General features: G+C 44.8%; 2 protein-coding genes across 4 annotated transcripts; both read left to right on the top strand.

Moving 5' to 3' along the window:
* Window positions 1-6,953: 6,953 nt before the first annotated feature.
* On the top strand, window positions 6,954-12,072 carry nfe2l3 (nfe2 like bZIP transcription factor 3). Its single transcript, XM_084455504.1, has 5 exons — window positions 6,954-7,606; window positions 9,623-9,781; window positions 9,886-9,996; window positions 10,496-10,973; window positions 11,093-12,072. Exons 1-5 carry the CDS (start codon window positions 7,079-7,081, stop codon window positions 11,860-11,862), a joined length of 2,046 nt encoding a protein of 681 aa, XP_084311630.1. The 5' UTR covers window positions 6,954-7,078; the 3' UTR covers window positions 11,863-12,072.
* A 1,902-nt stretch (window positions 12,073-13,974) lies between these two features.
* cbx3a (chromobox homolog 3a (HP1 gamma homolog, Drosophila)) lies at window positions 13,975-17,242 on the top strand. Of its 3 annotated transcripts, none has more exons than XM_084454860.1 (5): window positions 13,975-14,072; window positions 15,095-15,270; window positions 15,849-16,017; window positions 16,152-16,246; window positions 17,018-17,242. In XM_084454860.1, the coding sequence occupies exons 2-5, from the start codon at window positions 15,095-15,097 to the stop codon at window positions 17,142-17,144; spliced, it is 567 nt and encodes a 188-aa protein (XP_084310986.1). In that variant the 5' UTR covers window positions 13,975-14,072; the 3' UTR covers window positions 17,145-17,242. The 3 variants fall into 3 exon arrangements, with proteins under 3 accessions (XP_084310986.1, XP_084310988.1, XP_084310987.1); XM_084454862.1 differs by having other exon boundaries at window positions 13,982-14,072; window positions 15,122-15,270; XM_084454861.1 differs by having other exon boundaries at window positions 13,988-14,072; window positions 15,075-15,270.
* Window positions 17,243-17,759: the final 517 nt, after the last annotated feature.

Genomic DNA, 17,759 nt, shown 5'->3' with positions numbered 1-17,759 from the left:
CGAGTGTGTGACGGTTCTGAGGGCCTGCGAGTGTGTGACAGTTCTGAGGGCCTGCGAGTGTGTGACGGTTCTGGGGGCCTGCGAGTGTGTGACGGTTCTGGGGGCCGCGTCCGTACCAGACACACCATCTCTAATGGGAGGGGGTCTCACATGGGGCTGGGAGCAGACCTGCAGGATGGGAGAGAGCCGTCTGTATTGATTGGGAGGAAGTGGACCCACGCAGACGCGCCCCTGTCCAGACAAGGAGGGTAATAATAAGAACCACTCACCAGTCCTGCGCTCCCTTACTGGCTCACTCCTCCTCTCCCTCCTCCTCTCCCTCCTCCTCTCCCTCCTCCTCTCCCTCCTCCTCTCCCTCCTCCCCTCCCTCCTCCTCCTCTCCCTCCTCCCCTCCCTCCTCCTCTCCCTCCTCCTCTCCCTCCTCCCTGCCTGGAAACCCCCTTAATCAGACCCCATGGGAACCCCTGGATATGACAGGGGCGCAGGGTGGGGTGGGGGGGCATGGTTAGGAGAGTCCATTAGTAGAGTAGAGATGCCAGTTACACATGTATAACTAACAGTATATGCACATTCACACAGGAGAAGATGATACACATGTAGAAATATCAGACTCACCCTTCCCCTAAAACTAGGGAGCACAGAAATCAAGTTTGTGTGTGTGTGTGTGTGTGTGTGTGTGTGTGTGTGTGTGTGTGTGTGTGTGTGTGTGTGTGTGTGTGAGTGTGTGTGTGTGTGTGTGTGTGTGTGTGCGTGTGCGTGTATGCAAGTGCATGCGGTGTGTGTATGCAAGTGCATGCATATGTGTGTGTGTGTGTGTGTGTGTGTGTGTGTGTGTGTGTGTGTGTGCGTGTGCGTGTGAAAGAACGTATATACAAGTGAGTGAGTGAGTTTCTATGTCCTGATATAATTCCTCTGGACCAGCTCACATCTCCTACAGGCCTGTTTTCCTGCGCGGTTGTTGGGCCATTTTCAGCTGTTTATGTAAGACGTTTTTGTTTTCCTTTCCAGTGAGAAGGCTGCCAATCTCTGGAACCAGACGGGTTATCAAGGCTGCCAATCTCTGGAACCAGACGGGTTATCAAGGCAGCCATCTCAGGCCCTGGCATCAAATCCACGGCCGCTGCTGGAGCTGAGAAACATCCTGTCAGCGCCTCACCGCCTGCTGGCCTCTCCAAACCCTGGGTCATCCGAGAGAGAGAGAGAGAGAGAGAGAGGGGGGAGGGAGAGAGAGAGAGAGAGAGAGAGAGAGAGAGGGGGGGGGGGGAGAGAGAGAGAGAGGGGGGAGGGAGAGAGGGGGAGAGAGAGAGGGGGGGGGAGAGAGAGAGAGAGGGGGGGGGGGGAGAGAGAGAGAGAGAGGGGGGAGAGAGAGAGAGATAGAGAGAGGGGGGGAGAGAGAGAGAGAGAGAGAGAGGGAGGGATGGAGTCAAATCCTAGGTCTGATCCCTCATGAAAGATGTGTCTATGTAAAACCAGTGAGGCTTTTCATCATTCACGATAAACACAATAAATGTGGGATAAAATGCTACGAAATACAAATACAAGTTGGCTTTGTTTTTCCAAGCAGATCATGGTTAAAGTTAAGATAATCTCATAACACAAAATATTACTGTGGACACAGAGTGGCTCACATACTTGGGAGAGTAGCGCTCTCTTGTGGTAGAAAATATAGCGGCATTTGTCGGACAAAAAAAGCATACTTATTGATTACAATAGGCTAATTAACCCAAATGAATAGCCTAACCATCGGGCCTGCGTTATTGTCCTCTTCATGGCAGCAATTGAAAACAAATGTCTATTCATTTTGCGTCAATGATGAAATGACTGGCATAGCAGATGAAATCATAGGAAATAGAAATCCAACTAAAAGCACCAGGTTTTCCTATTTAAGGAGACGTTGAACATGTCCAATCAATTTCCTCTCGCCCGTGGGGAAACATAATGTTAAACAGGTCTGCTTATTCGATCAACATAAAACAAAGACCCACATTCAAAAGGAAAGAAGAAAAGAAAACTAGTGAGCATTTTTCATTGTTAGGCCTATACTCATTTCGCAGAACAGAACACCAGTGCTAAATTGCTTCCATATGTCTCCACGGCGGGGCGCCACGGAGTTTGCCAGAAATGTGGCCTCGGAAGTAAGGTAAGAGTCCCTTTGTGATAGGCCTAGATTGTTTGTGATGTATGCAACGCTCGGCGAATAGGAGGTTTGTATTTCGCTGCGCTTGTTTCATTGGATAAGGCTAGATGTCCATCATGTTGCAGACGCGGACCCTGGAGGGATGGGGCTGTCAGTATGTTGTTTTGCGCTTTGGACGACGGAGCTCCGTGCACTGGAGCTCGGATGGGAGAAACTGTCTTGAGCTATTCATATCTTTAGTTTAGGATATACATTTGAGATCTTTTGGACGACAATGATATAAAAATTGTCAATAAGTTGTGTTAATTTGCCTCTAATTCACATTCACCACTCCATTTAATTACAATGGTGTTCTCATTAATTAATTGTGGTTTATGTGACATTTTATTAATTGTCCAATATTGACAGTAATTGTAAATATCAACATATGTCCCATAATTTACCAATGACCCATTTTAGTTATAATTATCATATTAGCCGTATTCAAACTTAATTTAAACTAGCCCATTTCATCAACTTTAATATGAAATTAATTAAACTCCAAATAAATACACAGAAACAGGGCAAAACTGAAATATTTAATGTGCATAAATGACTTTAAATTGTATTGAACAATCAAGAGGTTTTTAGTCCTTAAATAAAGTAATACGCATCATTTTATAAAAAAAAAATGTAGAAGAATTGGACAGAATATACTCTTGCATATTTTCATTTGTTTATTTTAAAGGGCCAATCTCTTAAATATCAGTTAACTCCATAAATTAATTGTTAATTAAGTTACTCCAGAACAGTTCAATCTGCTGATCATCACCGTTCATGAAAACATTTCATGAAAACAATCCAAAAATACACAAAAATCAAGGCTACATGGATTGAGTTACCCCAGTCTGATGTCTGGAGTGTATACTGGACCAGTTTACCTGGTTTAAAATCCTAACCTTAACTATAATTAGCAAAATGCAAAGCTGACCTGAGGACAGCTCTTATGGATAATGTAACCATGCTCCCAGAGAAGTCTTAAGACGACTGAATTCCACTTCCTTTTTACCATTTCTTAAATTTGAGCTCCCACGACTCCTTGCGGCAGAATACGTTTTGCGCATGCTCATAGTCAGAATGTCAATCATCCATACGTCACCAATTTGCCGACCAATCCACTTTCCTCTACGAGAAGACCCTGTCGTGGTTATGCTTGCCTATAATAAATCTGTCCATGTTGTCACAAAGTTGATTTAAATGTGTTTCGCATCGTTATGAAAATACTTGTGGATTAATCAAGTGCCTGCCTGTTGGCAAGATCAGTTGGAGCGGATCATTCTTCACAGGATTTCAAAGGAGAACGGACGTGTTTCGTCCACCCGGTCGATTTGTAAATCTTGCATGTTCTCCAATAATAGATCACAAATGTTAGGCTACTTTGTTTGCTAAATCCTTAACATGAATTATTATGCTATATAAATTGTTTTATGCCTTGTTATTTTTACTGCATGATTTGCTTTGTTTAGATGATTGCATGACTATTTAATAATGTCCAGGGTTAATCGTGTTTGTCTAGCCAAGATTCAATAGCCTACATCAAAGATTATTGTTTTAATTCAGCTAATGGTCTATGAAAAAATAATGTGTAGTTACAAATATGTGTAGGCTAATAGAAAAAGTGAAATATGTTGCCTTATCGTTCCAAAACGTATCCCAAATTCAAAAGTAGGGGGTTTTGTGAACATTTCCCCACAGCAGAAATTGAGGACTTGGGTTAGGGTTATGTTCATAGGCTACAATATGACTGTGTTCTGGGTACTGCTGCAGTGTTTTGTTTTTGTCACTTGGCCAACGCACAGTATATGCAGTACATTGGCCTCTACTGATGAAATATAGGCTACTATTGATACAATTGAAGATACAATTTGAAGACATGTAGCCAATGTTACAGTAGCCTATGTACAGTACAGCAAATAGTAGGGACTAGCCTTGCGTCGCCATCCTCATCAAACTCACATTCTGCTCTCCGCGCAAGTTTTTTGTTTGGTTTTGCGAGGAAGTCTGGCTTGCAGTCTAGGTAGCGACGACTGCGTGATAAATAGGAGAGTTTCGTTTCACTGTTCACCACCTGGCCGACACCGTTAGAAACTCAATACACCCAGGCATAGTGAAGTGGGTCACAAAATATGCAACAGCACGCAGAGTTCCTGGGTCACGAGTTAATCCAATCAGAGAATGGGTGGGCGTGGCCTTGTCCTTATTTGCAACATGTTTGCCGCGGTTTCCAGCCCCTCGTTGAGGTCAAAGTGGTACTGCACCAATGGAAAATCGAATAAGCTCTACATGGGCACGCCCAGAAAGTCATCTTGCCCTATTTGGTAGGCCTTCTCCGCCTCTTGTGAAGGCATACGGTGTAGTATATCGCTATGTCTAGCAAAGATCTGGGATTGATTATATTTGACTGGGGAGTATTTCATCCTATTGGTGATATCATTGATCGACTAGTCTGGTCGGTGCAGTTGAAAGCACATGCAGAATAAAGCTACACATCACCTGTATCCAGCGACCGGACATTTATTATTTTATAAGTGTTCTTGTAAGTTAAGAGCTAACAACAAGACACAGCATACGGTGTGATGATTATACTGTTACCATTATTATTTGTGTTCCTTTTAGATAGTATATGATAATTTATAATGACCAGATGCAATTTCAATCTTACTTACCTTTTACTTGATTATCCATTTTCTCCATACCGATAGAATAGCCTAGGTTTTTAAGAACACGTTTGCTTCATTTCATTTTATTCACTGTAGTGACTGCATTAATAATTCGTCGTGTGTCTATTTGCACCTTTCTATTCTGCAAACCGTAGGCTATTTAAACTGATGCCTAACCTATTTTATAAGCCTGCAGAGATGATCACATATTGCATACTTGTGTTATTCTATGGCCTGATCACAACATATACTGAAGTCACTGTTTACAATAAAATCATGTTTTAAAAGTTGTTCATGAAATCTGAGAAACATTCACTCACACCATTTAGTACCATCTCAATTCTCCACCAATCACCTACCTCCCAATGTAGATTTTCAAACATTGTAGGAGGTTGGCGCACAAGCACACCCAAGGTAAGGATGGAGCCTTTCGCATTAATCTCTTTGCCTTGTGTTCATGAATCGCCAGCAGGGGGCGCAGTTGAGTCATATCCAAAACGAGTGCTACAGTCACTCTAGTAAAATCTAAAATTACCTGGTGCCTGTAATCCAAAGAATATTAATGTATAATAACACTGGCTCTCAGGAATCAATGGGAAAACGCAAATCTTTTATAATCTATTTTCCTTCAGCTATTTTTTTTATTTATCTTATTTCTTAAGTGTCCATGCTCGTCTGCATGGCATGTGAGAAAGATAGTGGATGTTAACCAGGCATGAGCACACGTTTAATTGTCGATAGAAAAGGGATAAATCAAGTTTACAGTCATAATGGGGATGTTTCACCAGACACAAGTGCGGTATCTTAGTAGGCCTACATCTGTAGAGGGCACTGTTGTGTCAAAAACAAACAGAGGCAATACACCGGTTGCTTGTTGGTGTCATTGGTCTGGGAATTACTTTTAACATTTGTACCAAATGTTGCAAATAGAAATTATGTATGTAATCGTCACCTACAAAATGTAATTGAAATCGTCCATTCACGGTCAATGTCTCATACATTTAGATAATCAAATTTGTCACTTATGAAACTTTAATCACCTGCATCACGTCTAGATGTATATGGTGATGTATTATGTTCACTGTTGTAGTAGTCTGGGCTCTTTCTCGTTCGGTGTTGTTTCGCCGGTCTAGAGCGGAAGCGCGATGACGCATCGCATAATCATCCAGTCTGGACCGGAAGACGAACAGTTGTTGTAATGTTTTTACTGTAGGCTGCACATGGTGAAGCTTCGACTAGATAACATTCGCGATGGCATCACCAGGCATAACACCGACGAAAATTGTAAAAGAAGATGCGAGGAGAACTACTGGTTAAGGAAAAATAAAGCAAGCGGATGTTGGAGGCGGGCTCTACAGGCTCGAGCCGGATGATGGGGCGGGTTTAAGGCAGTGAAGTAAATAGATACTAGGCTCTCCTCCCCGAGGAGAGAGTGAAGTAAATAGATACTAGGCTCTCCTCCATGGAGGTATGCTCTCCTCCCCGAGGAGAGACTGGGGACGCGAGGCTACTGTTGTAGCCTATGGCTTGCTTGCTTGCTATCTTCAATGAATAAATAAATAAATAAATATAGGCCGGTAGCCCCTGCACACACAAGAAATGTAAAAAGTAGGCTACGTCGAGGCCATCGCCGGCAAAATAACAACGTTCATGATAGATCTACATTTACACAAACAATGAAACTGAGTGAATTTCAGGAGCAAATTCTACTCGGAGATCGGAAAACAATGGTAAAATTGTTGGGGAGGACGCATACATGGACAACCACACTTTAAACCATGACCGGTGTAGCCCTCCAATTGGCTCTACATATAACGGACTGAAAATGTGTCCAATCGGAGACTGTGGAGATGCAGCACTCGTGCCCGGCAATGTGAATTATCCAAATCCCTGTCAAAGTCCTCACTTCACGGCACACAGAAGACACATTTGGGATTTAAATCGAAAGTGTAGTCTGTCAGCATAATACAATATACAGGCAAGCTACCCATTTAATATTTGTCTCTTGTTTACAATATTTTGTAATAACTGCATTACGACTGCGTGTGCGAGGCATGTTTGTGTCAGGAAGTTCTCAGAAGCCGGTCGTGCTCTAACCAGTTTGCCGGTGCGGGCGGACCTCTTTGTCTGACGGGAAGGGAACGCGTGCTCTTTTGTTTGGCAATTTTCTTTGTTTAGTCGGCGAAAGAGAACCGTTCGGCTCGTGTTTCGCACTATTCGCAATTCCAAATTAATTTAAAACATGCAAAACGTGAAGAAATACTTCACAGAGGGCCTGATTCAGTTCACGATCTTACTCAGTTTGATCGGTGTCCGCGTGGACCTCGACAGCTACTTCTCTCCCTTGCTCGAGATTAACGTCGGCCCTAGCTCAGCCTACATCCAGACACCCTTTCACAACTTGAGGGATAACTGGGACGGGTACAGCGTGCACCCCAAATGTCCCGAGTTGGACTATTACTTCGCCAGCCGGCGGCTCCTGGAGGAGGTGCGCGCTCTGGGCTCGCCCCGGTTCCCCACGCAGCTGGATGCATGGCTCGTTCACCAGGTGCCTGACAGCTCGGAGGTCCCGGAGCCGTCAAACAGCCCGAGCACCGGGGGCGAGGTCACCTCGGAGGGGAACGAGGACCACGACCACGACGGTGAGCTCTCCAACGAGGACAGTTGCTTGGCCGGTGAGGCTCCGTTGAATGGCTGGCCGGAGGAGCACCAGACTGCAGCCCAGCAACTCAGCGGGCCGGGGCCTTTCATTGCCACTGGAGCCTGCGAGGTAACGTGATAAAGATGCCAGTGGTGCAACTAGCTGCATATTAACTCTGTAGTCAGTTTTTGTGAACTTCACCTGTTAAACAAACAATTTATTATCCCATTGATAACTAGCTAGCTAACTTATCGATATGTGCTTGTGAGAGGAGTTTGATGGAGTGCTTAAAGTTTGTTAGCTAGACAGCTAGCTAACGTTAGCTAGCTAGCCACCTCCATGTTGAGTTAGGTTGGACAAATGCAGGAGGACGCTTTTCATTAGAAACGGAGCCAGCAAACTTCGTCCACAGATCTGATTGTTACTTGCATTAGCTAGCTAGCTCGCAGAGAAAGTGCAAAATAATGCCGTGCAGACAGACTTAAAAACAAACAGAAAAATGCACCTGTTACCCACAAATCCATCGTCTTAATTGCAATTTATGATCTTTTCATTCAACAAAGCCAACCCTTTGGTGCTGTTGTCCCACCATATCCCACCAGTTTACTGAAAGCGTTTGAACACTTGTGTTTATTGCTTGCCATTAATTTGAGTTAACATAACTAATTGCTAAACATTGACTGAGCTAAAGGTTGACTAGGAAACCGTTGGCCTTGAAGAATTTGGGGAGTTACAGGTTTCAGTATTAGCTAAGTATTCATAGTTTTATCCAGCTATCATCATCTTCTTGATCAAGTCAGGCTGCCTTGCTCCAGTTTTTCTGGTTCAGTGGTGAAGCAGCTGGTGTGTGGATTACACCCTGAGGACAGTGAATGTTGAATTTGTAATCTTACCCCACTCTTTAGTGTACATCACCTGCTGTTGGGGCGGGAGAGGAGAATTAGTATAGTTAGGGACAACCCCCCTATGCTTACACAAAGGCACTGGTCCTCAAATGCACCCCCTTCAGGTTAGTTAGCCCGGAGGGATCTTGACATCTTTGATTCTTTTGTCTGTCCCGCTACTATGTTGGCAGCAGATGTGGCTTTTAGTTTAGTTTGTGTGTAGAAAAAGCAATGCACCACTAAGGGTTGTAGTGAGGTGCTGATCACTGGAAGAAGACTTGGATGTTGGAAAAAAAATGTATACGCACACCCTGGCTCCATATGCATTTTCTCTTTAATAGATGACGTTTCTAAAAACGTTTAGTTCAGCCAGACTCTCTCTCTTCGTATTAGCTTAATCTGTCGGGGATCTACAGAGGTACGGTGCTTTGCACTGCTGCCTCACAGCAAGAAGGTCCTGGGTTCGATTCCCGCATGGGGAGCTGTTGGCACTGCGGGCATGTTCTCCCCACGCCTGTTGGTGCTCAGATGGGCTATCTCCAGGGCCTTACTGTGTGGAGTTTGCATGTTCTCCTCGTGCTCACATGGATTTCCTCCACAAGAGAACCCCAAAATAAAAACACGCAGAACAGATCGCTCTACTCTCCTGTCCCTCACCAAGATATGGGCATGAGCATTTGTAATTGCACCCAACCCCTACCTAGCTGTGCCACCTGAGTGAAATGTTATTTGAGTTCTGACTTATGTAGACCAGTTGGGTTATTAAACAACAGTCTTCATGGTGTTGACATCTAGTGTTGCACTGGCGTCTATGAAGTGACACCGGAGGTCAGTGGAAGGTCTTATGCCAACTGGGGGGTTAGATTGTAATTAGACTAACCCTTGCAGCTGTTGGGACAGTTAATGCTCTCAAAGAGGCATGTGCACACACATACACACACACATACACACACACACACACACACACACCTACTAATCGCCAGTCCTGTAGTGGCCTCGTACACAGAGCTCCCAAGTTCATGTATCAAGTGTGAGTGACTTCAAGTTGCAACGACAGTTGTGACTAGTGACTGACAGTTGTTGTGGTTGTTTGTCAGATAGCAGCTACAACTCAAAAGTAAAGACCACAACCAATAATACCCTTATTCAACAGGAATTTGAGGATTGTTCTAGACTTTCCCCCACCTCCTACCTGTCTCTCCGTACCAACCTATTATCTCACTTGACTGCATTTCTTTCTTTCATATCCTTGCCCCACTAGGAGGAGGATGAAGTGAAGTCTGCCCCCCACACACAAGCCCAGGGTCAGATTGATGGTGGTGGCGGTGGTGATGATGATGGCGATGGTGTTGGACGTGACAATGTCGAGGAACCTGCCCCTGTAATTCAGCTAGCTCTCAGTTCCACTCTAGAACAAGAGGTATGAGCAAGAGAAGTACAATGAAAATGTATCCATTTTGGATATCTCAAGTCATTGTGCCTGTGTGTGTATGTGTTTTGCTGCTAAGTCCTATTGTATTCCAGGGTCTGCTTGGCGCCCCCATGCCCCCCTCCTCTCTGTCTGACCCCGAGGATGCCCCTCCTACAGCCATCGACTGGAGCCACTTCCTCTCTCTTCCGGCTCATGATTTTGATGCAAGTTTATTTTCCCTACCGTTGGCTTGTGCGTTACCGAGAGCTGTTAACCTTTTTAATTGTTTGATCAAAGTATGGACCTTACAGTAGAGAGTTAACGGTATGAACATTTCAGATCACGATTATAGTGACCAAAAATTATCACGGTAATCAGTGTTATCATGGTATTATAAAATGTGCTGAGAATGTTCAAAAACTACTGATACACACTGAAATAATTTCCTCAAGTTTTATATTGAAAACCACAAATAAAATTAGCAGCGCTATGCACTTTTTGTTTGCATAACCATTAAAATAATGCGTCTTGGAGACTTTGGCTAACTTTGGAGGATGCTGGTGAGTATTTAGAGTGAGTTTTTCAAAGCGACGTAATCAAAAGGTTTTAATGATAATTTTATCGCAATATATTTAATCAGATTTTTTCGTGGTTTATCACTATAGCGGTTATCGTTACTTAACTCCATGCAGAGTAAACGGTGTGTGTGTGTTTTCTCTGCAGGACTTGGATCCTCTGGTTCCTCAGCGTCTCTCTGACCTGGACCCAGACATCGCCAGCGCTATCAGTCAGGACGTCAGTCTGCGCGACGCCATGGTGACGGGCCCCGGATCCTACAACGTGGTCCCGCAGAGGCGTCCGGCCGGATCGGTTGCCCGGCAACGGGGACCCCTCCTCCGACTAGAGTCCACAAACTCCTCTCACTCGGACTCGTCGCCAGGTACGACGGCGGGGATGGCGGCGCTCCCGTTCGCCGCGGTGTGCAACGGGACGCGGAATGTCTCGTCCCACGGTGCATTGGGAGGCTGTCTTGATGAAGCGGTGTTTGATCAGATTAACCTGCTGGGCTTGGAGGGGCTGGATGCCATCAACGCTCAGCTGCTGGGAAACATAGAGGGCATAGACCCCAGAGTCCTAGAAGACCTGGACTCAGACTCTGGCCTCTCATTGGAGAGCAGCTCTAGAGGCCCCGCCTCCCCAGGTGAGTCTGAATGTTTACATTCTCTCGTTGAGATAGGAGGTCCTTGTGATCTGAATCCGCCAAATAGATTCAGATGTTTATTCAGATTCAAACATAACCACTGACGCCTCACTCCCCAGGTTCATCCGACGTGTCGTCGTCCTCCAGTTCGTTTTGCGATGACGAGGGCGGAGCCACAGGCTACAGCAGCGAGGTAGACTCCCTCCCCTCCAAGGGGATCACCGACTACGACTCAACGTGGTCGCCGGTGGATCTGAGTGAGGGTGTGTGGCACGACCACAGTTACGCCTCCCCTTCTTGCCTCCGGTCGCCGGTGCCGGCGTTCCCCTACAAAGCCATCAAGGACGAGCCTCTAAGCGACGACGAGTACGACAGGGAGGACGAGCGAGAGCCGAGCCGCGACGAGCTGCGAGCCAGGGCCATGTGCATCCCCTTCTCGGCCCCGCAGATCGTCAACATGCCCGTGGAGGAGTTCCTGGAGCTCCTGGAGGGACACGGCCTCTCGCCCGCCCAGGTCACCCTGCTCAGGGACATCCGGAGGCGCGGGAAGAACAAGCTGGCCGCCCAGAACTGCCGCAAGCGGAAGCTGGACGCCATCGCCGGGCTCCAGGATGAGGTGGACAGGCTGCAGGCCCAGAGAGACAGGCTGCTCAGGGAGAAGCAGCACACGGCCAAGGCTCTGGGGGCCACTGGCCAGCAGGTCGAGCAGCTCTCCAGGGATGTCCTGGCCAGGCTGAGGGACGACCTGGGACAACCGCTCACCCCCGACAGGTACACCCTGCAGTGCGGGGCCGGCGGACGGGTGGTGGTACAGCCAATAAGCAGGCGCGTCGTCACCACAACAACATCAAATAAAACGGATAAAAGGAAGAAAGAGAAGAAGCCGTGATTGGCTGCTGGGACTGAGAAGCTGTTTGTTTGTTGGCATTCTTTTGGAACTCACTAGCCTCATTCTGGTTATGGAACTGTGTTGAGGGATCTTTCTACTCCCCCTTGTCTGGACTCTCCATCCTTGGGAGCCTAATAAAAGACAAAGTCAAACAAAAACACAAAACTCATGTTAACACAACACATCTGTAAATGTTAATGCTCAGATATATGAGAGGTTGTTTTTTTTCGGGGGGGGGGGGGGGGGCGGCGGCGGGGGGGAGACTATGTAGCTCAGACACTGGACTGTTTTTTGTACTGTATGAGTGAGAGGGTTGAACTACCTTTAAAGCATTTTTGAAAATGGGAACATTCTCTTACACTGAGGTTGTCAGGTTACAGTATCATTTGTATAGTAGTACAACATTAAGTTGTAGAAGTCTCAGAGATTAAAAAAAGGAAAAACTGAAATCATTTAAGTTAACTTGTAGATTTATGGCAGTATGAGAAGGTTGTGTTTACTGCTGTTGATAAGTTTTAACCCTCAAAGTTCTACGACTAAAGCGCTCCCTGCCTTGGACCGGATTCAGAAGTTAAAAGTTATTCAAACATTATTTCTCCTTTTCAAAAGGCCTTAATTTAAAATTTAAATAAATATTTTCATAGTTGTGCATCTGTGATGCATAGATGTACATATTACTGTGCTCGTTTTTTAAGAGATTTTTTTTTTGTAATTCAATTATCATATTGAATGAATAATTGTTTTTGTATGGTTTCCCCCTCTAGTTTGAAAAATTCAAGGGCTTTGAGACAGATGTTTTATTCTACCTCACACTTATGTTTGGTTGGTTTGGGTCATATTTCAAGAGATACCATTTTTATCATAGCATGGGGAGAGGTTGGTATGGGAACACGAGCGTTCGGCCACTATGAATTATGCACCATTTATCAATGTGGCCGCAACAGGATGGACCTAACCACATAATTACTTGGAGATAATAAAATCACCAATCACTTTGGTACAAGGAGGCTCAGAATGCTTGTATATTAGCACATCATTACAGATCGCTCAATAGAGATTGAAGAAAGTGGAAGGTGAAACAAAAATTTAAAAAAGTTGTAAAATAATTAGAAAAAAAATAATCTTGAGACATGCCTGGAAAATATCCATAATGCAGTTTGTGTTTCACTTTGTTTTATAATTTTGTTACTTTGAATGTTTTTTCTTGGATACATCATCTCAGATACTCTGAAGTGTGTGTGTGTGTGTGTGTGTGTGTGTGTGTGTGCGCGCGCGTGCGCGTGTTTGTGTGTGTGGCTATGTAGAGCACATGAGAATATGGTTTTCCACAAATGCTCTTTTCCTTTCCCATTTCAATCTACCTGTCTTTGCTACTCTGCCGGGTGTGCTTGTGTTATTTGTTGACTGCATGGTGAAGGATGTTGATGAAAGGAACATAGATTCAAGAGCTTCATTGGTGTTAATGGTAGAATGGTTCTTTTGAAAAAATAAAGTGAAGGAAAACTCCCATCTCTTTTTTGGCCTCGCGCATGGCTGAATGTTCCAACTCTGAGAGCCACTATGTGTACTTTGGGGTTAATATGGAGAATGCATTAAATCACAGCAAAAGGGCAGGAGGGGAGTACTTGCTTAATAGTGGTCTTTGTTCAATCATTAATCATTAACAAGGAATGCATCGTATACGAGATTCCATTAGATGCCTTTTCAATTGGTAGGCTATTTCTGATTTTATTTAAATAAAACGGCTTCAACGTAAATCCATAATGGAGGGGATCCGTGTACACACGGCCTTGTAGGCTATCTAATGTAGTGTTACTTTAGGCCTACAGGTCGATTTTTACTGTGTAGCTTATTGCTACATTTCTGTTGTGTCTTATTAAGCTGACTGCCTAAATTTCTTCCGGGATCAATAACGTGTCTATCGATCTATCTAATAATAGATGTGTATACAGTTGAAAGGAACACATCGAGCTTGGTTAGATTAATTACAGCTATATTGCATTCTTATATTTCTCCTTTGCTGTACGGACCAGGGTGTTGTTGTTTTTTGATCCACGCCGGTTCCCGTCGCCGGAAGGAGGTTTTAGGCGCGCGCAAACGCAGTTCCCTCAGATGATCCGGAGCTGCACGAGGCTCAGAAGAGTTTCCGCGGTTAACTCTATCAAGCTCTCACTCGAAGCTTTTTCTCTTTTCTAACTACTAATTTGAAGGTGAGTCTCTTCTCTCTCTCACGAACTAACATTGAATATAAGGCAAACATCTTTATTATACTTCTACCGTCCACGGCTGCCTTGGGTATTAATGGAATGCATGAGAGAGCTATCTGTAGCTAGCCACCGTTAGCATTAACACACTAGCTCGCTAACGCTACAGCTCGGAAGAGATGAGGTAATCTGTTTCCCACGAGTCGTTAACTAGCCAAGTCATTTCAATATTGGGTAATTTAGCTAAAGTTTTCTAGCTAGCTAATGTAGTTTGTAAGTGGTGCGTAGCTGAGGTACTTGGTGATGCTACCGTGACCAGGCCCTCTCAGCCCTGGTCCATTGTTGCAGGATCCCGGTCACATTCCTGTACCGCGCTCCCACTAGGAGGAGTCTAGCTAGGCAGGTTTTGTCCAAGTTATAGTTATAAATAGGCCATGCATGTATGAAATAGGCCTACTATTAGCTAGGCTAGCTTGCCTGATGTACATACAACGACTTTTAACACAAATGTGTAACTGTTAGTGAGTAATCCGACATGACCTATTAATAGGTAGACTGGTTTTCTGGGTCGGTCAGGTAGCCTGTGTTTCAATCTGCGTTGCCTAGCTACTACATCCAGATAAATATTGGTTACAGGTTAAATACAGGTTTAACGTTAGCGCTAACTTGGTTAACTCACTATCATAGTGTGTTTGGCCTGTTAGCGGGATGTGACGAACCTCCGGTAAAATGGGTCCCCGTTAACATTAGGCTACACTCGCGAAAGTTTGGAATGAGGTACCATTAATGTGACTTTGGTCAACATGCGTCTATAATGCCTTACATCTTTGGATACGTGGCTAACGTTGGGGCTCAAGGTATAGGTGAAGTTAACAATGAGCTATAGTTGGTAACGTTAACCTGCTATCAGGCTAACCATTCTGTATTGCTAGCATTACCCAGTCAGTGGCAGGGTTCCATGTGTGGCCAAGTATTGTCTGTTCTGTTTACACTGTGGTTAAAACATAGGGAATTCATCTCTCTGAAAGATGAAGTCCTCCCCTCTTGTTTCACAGCCTGACATGGGTAAGAAGCAGAACGTGAAGGGGAAGAAGGAGGTGCAGGAGGAGGAGGTACCTGAGGAGTTTGTTGTGGAGAAGGTGATGGACCAACGCATAGTCAATGGGAAGGTTGAGTTCTTCCTGAAGTGGAAAGGATTTACAGAGTGAGTGCACTGCGACCGTCGCCTCCCCGCTGAGCTGGAAGTGCTTCCCTGGTATGGGGTCGTGCTGTGCTTGTGTTGATTTGCATGTTTCTTGCATGTGCTTGGGTAAGGCCAGATATATATGATGTCACTGTATATTTGCAAATTTGCTAAAAGGATACATCCATCTGTCAAAAGTTGGCAGTTGAGACATTTTTGGTTTAGAAAATGGAGAAATTGTTAGAAATGTAATCCGTTAATTACAGATTGGGGCAGTCATCTCTGCTGTGTAAGTATTACGGATGTGGGAAAAACAAAACGGACTGTTGGAAGTGTGGCTGTTGGTGGTCTAACTTCTAGCATCTGTCAAGGTTTCAAGTCTTAATAGAGTTTGAGCCTTATTAAAGCTGCAGTATGTAACTTCTGCACTATGAGCCTGCTGCAAGCTATCAGCAAGATAAGATTCAGTCTGCCATCATAAATTCAGTCTGCATCACTCAACATTTTGTAGGTTTGGGTACTACTGCCACATCTGCTAAATCAGATTGTCACATTCAAAAGACTAAAAACATTTTTCTTTTAATCCTCTTATCTTCCAGTGCTGACAATACTTGGGAGCCTGAGGAGAACCTGGACTGTCCAGAGCTGATCTCTGCGTTCCTGGAGTCCCAGAAGAATGTGGTGGAGAAGCCAGAGTCCAGCAAGAGGAAGTCCTCCACGGATGAGCCAGAGACGGAGGGAAACAAAGCCAAGAAGAAGAAGGATGTGGTGGGTGTCCTGACTGATATATGTATCTGCATGTAACCATTAGGAGTACTGAAAATTGTCTTAGTGGCACGCTACAATGATGCATAGTGTTTGTAATGTGAGCTTGTTGGGTAATGGTTTCTGTTGTGTTCCAGATTGAAAAGCCCCGTGGTTTTGCCAGGAACCTGGATCCAGAGAGGATCATTGGTGCGACAGATAGCAGTGGAGAACTGATGTTTCTAATGAAGTGGTGAGTCACACTGTCTCTCAAAGCCCTGCTCAAATGTCCTACAAGAGCCTTCAGAGTAGTATGGTGTGCTACAGTACACTGTAGAACTGTGTCTTGGGCATGGATGTATTAATAGAACTGGATGCGGTGACTACGTTGACGCCTCGTTCTTGAGAGTGGAGCTTTTTGAACATGCCACCGACCCCTTTTTACATGCGCTGTTTTTTCTCGCATCACAGGCATGCGCAGTTGTGCTTTTCTCATGATTTAACCATGTGATTTGTTGACCCGGCTGCGTCCACGAAGTTAACACTCGTGTTTTTTTTAATGCACATTCACCGCCCTCCCCTCTGTATTGCATGTCCCTGCATTAGCATTAAGTAATAAAAAAATGATGCAAATAATAATTGCATGGTGCAAACTGTTCATGAACGCGGCGGGGTCTGAGAAAAGCACAACTGCGCATGTCAAAAGGGGTCGGTTTTTGGCAAGATGGCGCTGATCAAAATGTTTCAGGAAGTAAATCGCATTCTTGGTCTTGGGTCACTTCAGGCTCCAAGGGAAGCAACTTCTACTAATTAGGATTAATCTGAAGCTGCAGTAAAAAAAAAAAAAATATAGTGGAGCAACACATAGATGAATGAAATCACAGGGATGTAGTAGAGTGGGCGGTGGGGGACAGTGGTTCTGGCAAGACTGAACAAGTTCTGATAGTGCTGCTGCGAGACAGTGGTCACCGTTGATGGATCGATAAGCATGGCTGCTCTCTCCCTCCTGTTCTTCACTCTGCAGGAAGGATTCAGATGAGGCTGACCTGGTTCCAGCCCGTGAGGCCAACACCCGCTGTCCTCAGGTGGTCATATCCTTCTACGAGGAGAGGCTCACCTGGCACTCCTGCCCTGAGGACGAGGCCCAGTAGCCAGCACACCCCACCCCCCAACTTTTAACTACAACCCGTCCCTGCCTCTCAGGACTGATCTCCATGTGGCTCACCCATTGTTTTTTGTCTTTTTAGTTCTGTTGTAAATATTTTTTTTTTAAGAAACATTAAATAAAGCTTTATATGCCTTGTTTTAACCGACCTCTGTTTGAGTTCAAATTTGTTAAGCCTACATGATCGCTGCATTGGCATCCAGGAAGTCTTGACAATGTTACTGTGTGGAGTCACGCAGCATAAGTCTACCAGTTTTCACAGACTAATAAAAAAAAAAAATAGGTTATTAGTTTCACATAGATTATAATTACATGTAGTCCATATAGTAGCAATGGGCACACTGGTAGAGATGGATACTGGGGTTGTGTGGACCTGTGGATCTGGTTTGCTGTGCATTGTGAAGTGGTATCTTCATCCTTGGCACATATGATCAAAGTGCATTGATTTAGTGGTTTAGTAGGCTACTTTAGTACCCATTGCAGCTCTCAACCACTATTAACACGTTTGGCCTCTGGTGTCATCCATGAGAATGGATATCTCGCCTATTTATGCAGGGGTGCAAACTTGTGACCTTAGGTGAAATTCGCCGTTTAGAATCCA

This window comes from Borostomias antarcticus (genome assembly GCF_949987555.1).
Source record: "Borostomias antarcticus genome assembly, chromosome: 21".
Taxonomy (NCBI): domain Eukaryota; kingdom Metazoa; phylum Chordata; class Actinopteri; order Stomiiformes; family Stomiidae; genus Borostomias; species Borostomias antarcticus.
Note: the sequence above shows the minus strand (reverse complement) of the source record. Positions and strands in the feature narration are given on the sequence as shown.